We start from the raw sequence: 2,963 nt of genomic DNA, 5'->3' as shown, positions 1-2,963 counted from the left end.
GGTGTGCAATAAACTAAGCAAGTCACACAAAGATCCTCCATAATAAAGAAGGAAGAGCTCATCGTGTTCACTGGACAATTACCAATGGAAGAAGTGGAGGTTTTGGAAGCATCACACGGCGAGCATGAGACACCTACAACTCGTCACCTTCTCCCCGCCTACTACTCCCATATTCCAGCGCGAATCCAGCAACCATGCAAAGAAAACACATGCATCTGATGTCATGCATGCATGCAATACACACTACAGCTCGATCTATCTCAGTATCTCTATCTCACACACACACACACACACAACACATCGATGAGATCGGTCCATGCATATGTATATATATAAAGCCGCGGCCGGCACCCATCTACCATGCATCGAACACCAACGACATTCGATCTTTGAAGGAAAGGATTAATACCCCTAGCGCTAGCTCCACCGGTCGAGAGCGATCGAGCGAGCGGCCGGCCGGGCGCGCGGGGTTTCGGTTGGGCATGGCTGCCCCGGCGCTCCGCGTGGCGATCCTCGCCGCGGTCCTGCTGCTCCCATTCCTCAGCGTGCCGGGCGCCAAGGCGCAGACCAAGAAGTTCTGCCTCACGCAGTTCGCCATCGCCAGCCAGGCCTGCGCCATCCTGCCGCCCACCAGCCCCGAGCACCGCCACCACGATCACGACGACGAGGAAGAGGATGAGAACGAAGACGAGGAGAGCGACGATGAAGACGAAGACGAAGACGAAGACGAGGACAGTGACGACAGCGGCGGCGGCGGCGGCGGGGGTGATGGCGGCGGCGGTGATGGCGGTGGCGGCGGCGGTGGTGGAGGCGGTGGCGATCGCCGCCACCGTGACCAGCACGACAAGAAGAGCGGCGTCGTTAGTAAACCCGCCGCGTCAGCCACTAAACCCGCCGTCGCGTCCTCCATGATCACCGTCGAGGCAGCGGAGGTGGACGCCTCCACCGACGACGACGACCGCAACGGCACCAGCCACTCCGTGGTGAGAGACGGAAACCACACCCGCAGCGGAGGCGGCGGCAGCAGCAGCGCGCGACGCCGCCACGGCTCCAGCAGCAGGCGCCGCCGCCGCCGCCGACACCGCCGTGGCCGTCTCCGTGACGGAGAAGACGCCGAGGACGAGGACGAAGACGAAGACGAAGATGAGGAAAACGAAGAGGATGAGGACGAGGATGAAGACGAGGACGACGACGACGACGACGACGAGGACGACCACCGCGCGTACAGGGACTGCTGCCGGTGGCTGAAGGAGGTGGAGCCGGACTGCGTGTGCGAGGCGCTGCTCCGCCTGCCGCCCTTCCTCGTCAGGCCGCAGCACAAGTACACCGTCAAGGTGGGCAACTCCTGCAAGTTCAGCTACAGGTGCGGCGGCGTCTGATATATAATAAAGGTTGCCCGACGCCGGCCGCCGGGCACGCATGCATGCATGGCGCGCGCGAGAGCGTACAAGGCTAGCTTGTGTGCTAGTTCTGTACGTACGTACGTGCATGCTGTGTCCATACACATACATAAGAGCATATACAGTATGTATATGTATACTGCGTGCTGCTACGTGTGATGGAGAGCGACGACCGATCGAGCTCTATCTGGCCTTTTCCCGGCCGTAAGTATATCGACCCATGCATGCATTCGCCGTCAGCGTTATAACCATCATCAAGTTTATGTTTATCAGGTGAGCAAAAAAATCGTTTGGAAACCAATTAGAGAGTTTGTCTTATATATATGTAAAACTGATGATCACTACATATATATGTAGGTAGCCACAAATTTGTCATAGTAATATTGTAGCACGTGTTATATGTGTCGATGTACTGTCAGTCTCGTGTGTTACTAGGCGGTTTGTTGTTGTTCCAAATGCTATGTATACGTTGTCCCTAAAGATGATCGATGATGTGTTATATATGTGCAAGCAGTGTATGTGTTTATATATTCATCTGCAAGGTATACATGCATGATGGTACTCCAAACAAATTTTCAACTTCTCCTAGTGATATAAGTTTTCTCCTAGTGTTTTAGCATTCAAAATTTAGTATAAACTTTTCCAGTAAATATCTCTAGTGAGGATTCCCTAGTGCTATGTCTAGTGGTAGTGTTTTACTACTAATTAAAAACACTAGGAAAAATCCACTAATTTAGCAGTGAAATTAATGCCTTGTTTAGTTCGTAAAAATTTTTGTTTTTGGCTACTGTAGCATTTCGTTTTTATTTGACAAACATTGTCCAATCATAAAGTAACTAGGCTCAAAACATTCATCTCACAAATTACAGGTAAACTGTGCAGTTAGTTTTTATTTTCATCTATATTTAATGCTTCATGCATGCGACCAAAGATTCGATGTGATGGGGAATCTTGAAAATTTTTGCGAACTAAACAAGGCCTAAGTTCCAATACTACGTACCTATCCTATATATATAGGCAATATATATAGTAGAGGAATAATAAAAACGTGTAGGCACTTATGCTTTGCCCTACACTCTTGATTTGGAGTCTTTTACCTGTATGCCATTATGAAAGATGGACCAAACCACCAGGCCACTAAAAAGTTGTTTCGCACCGTTGTGTCCAACTTCATCTTCGGCTATACCCGTATGTCATTCCGTCCATTTTAAAGTCTAACAGCAGTTAAGTGGTCTGGCATTTGACTTGAATACCCCTGGGCCAATTGGTCTTGACAACAAAATCTTCTTTTCCCCAGTGCCACTGTCTGCCAGTTTTTTTCCTTCCCTCTGATGCTTAGTTAAATTAATTAATTATCTCAGTGATTTTTTCCCTTGTGTGACAAAACAAAAAAAGACCATATTAGACCTTGTTTATCATTTTTTTGCAAAATGGACACGGTACCAGCGTCATGGGAGCTATAAACTATAAACTACTCTCTCCGTCTATAAAAAATATAATTCTCATTTTTTTCAAAATATCAAGCTATTTAAAATTTAACTAAATTTATATAAAAATATACTA

The 2,963-nt window shown here is 48.5% G+C and overlaps 1 protein-coding gene across 1 annotated transcript; it reads left to right on the top strand.

The window, feature by feature from the left end:
- On the top strand, positions 483–1,379 carry LOC8072225 (nucleolin). Its single transcript, XM_002463253.2, has 2 exons — positions 483–822; positions 883–1,379. The coding sequence occupies exons 1-2, from the start codon at positions 483–485 to the stop codon at positions 1,377–1,379; spliced, it is 837 nt and encodes a 278-aa protein (XP_002463298.2).

Source organism: Sorghum bicolor, chromosome 2 (assembly GCF_000003195.3).
Source record: "Sorghum bicolor cultivar BTx623 chromosome 2, Sorghum_bicolor_NCBIv3, whole genome shotgun sequence".
Taxonomy (NCBI): domain Eukaryota; kingdom Viridiplantae; phylum Streptophyta; class Magnoliopsida; order Poales; family Poaceae; genus Sorghum; species Sorghum bicolor.
Note: the sequence above shows the minus strand (reverse complement) of the source record. Positions and strands in the feature narration are given on the sequence as shown.

Bases quoted from the DNA above. Each gene is read 5' to 3' on its own strand.
- LOC8072225 (XM_002463253.2), top strand. From the start codon at position 483: ATGGCTGCCCCGGCGCTCCGCGTGGCGATCCTCGCCGCGGTCCTGCTG. The intron at 823-882 runs GCCGCCACCGTG...CCGCCGCGTCAG, and splicing joins TGGTGGAGGCGGTGGCGATC to CCACTAAACCCGCCGTCGCG.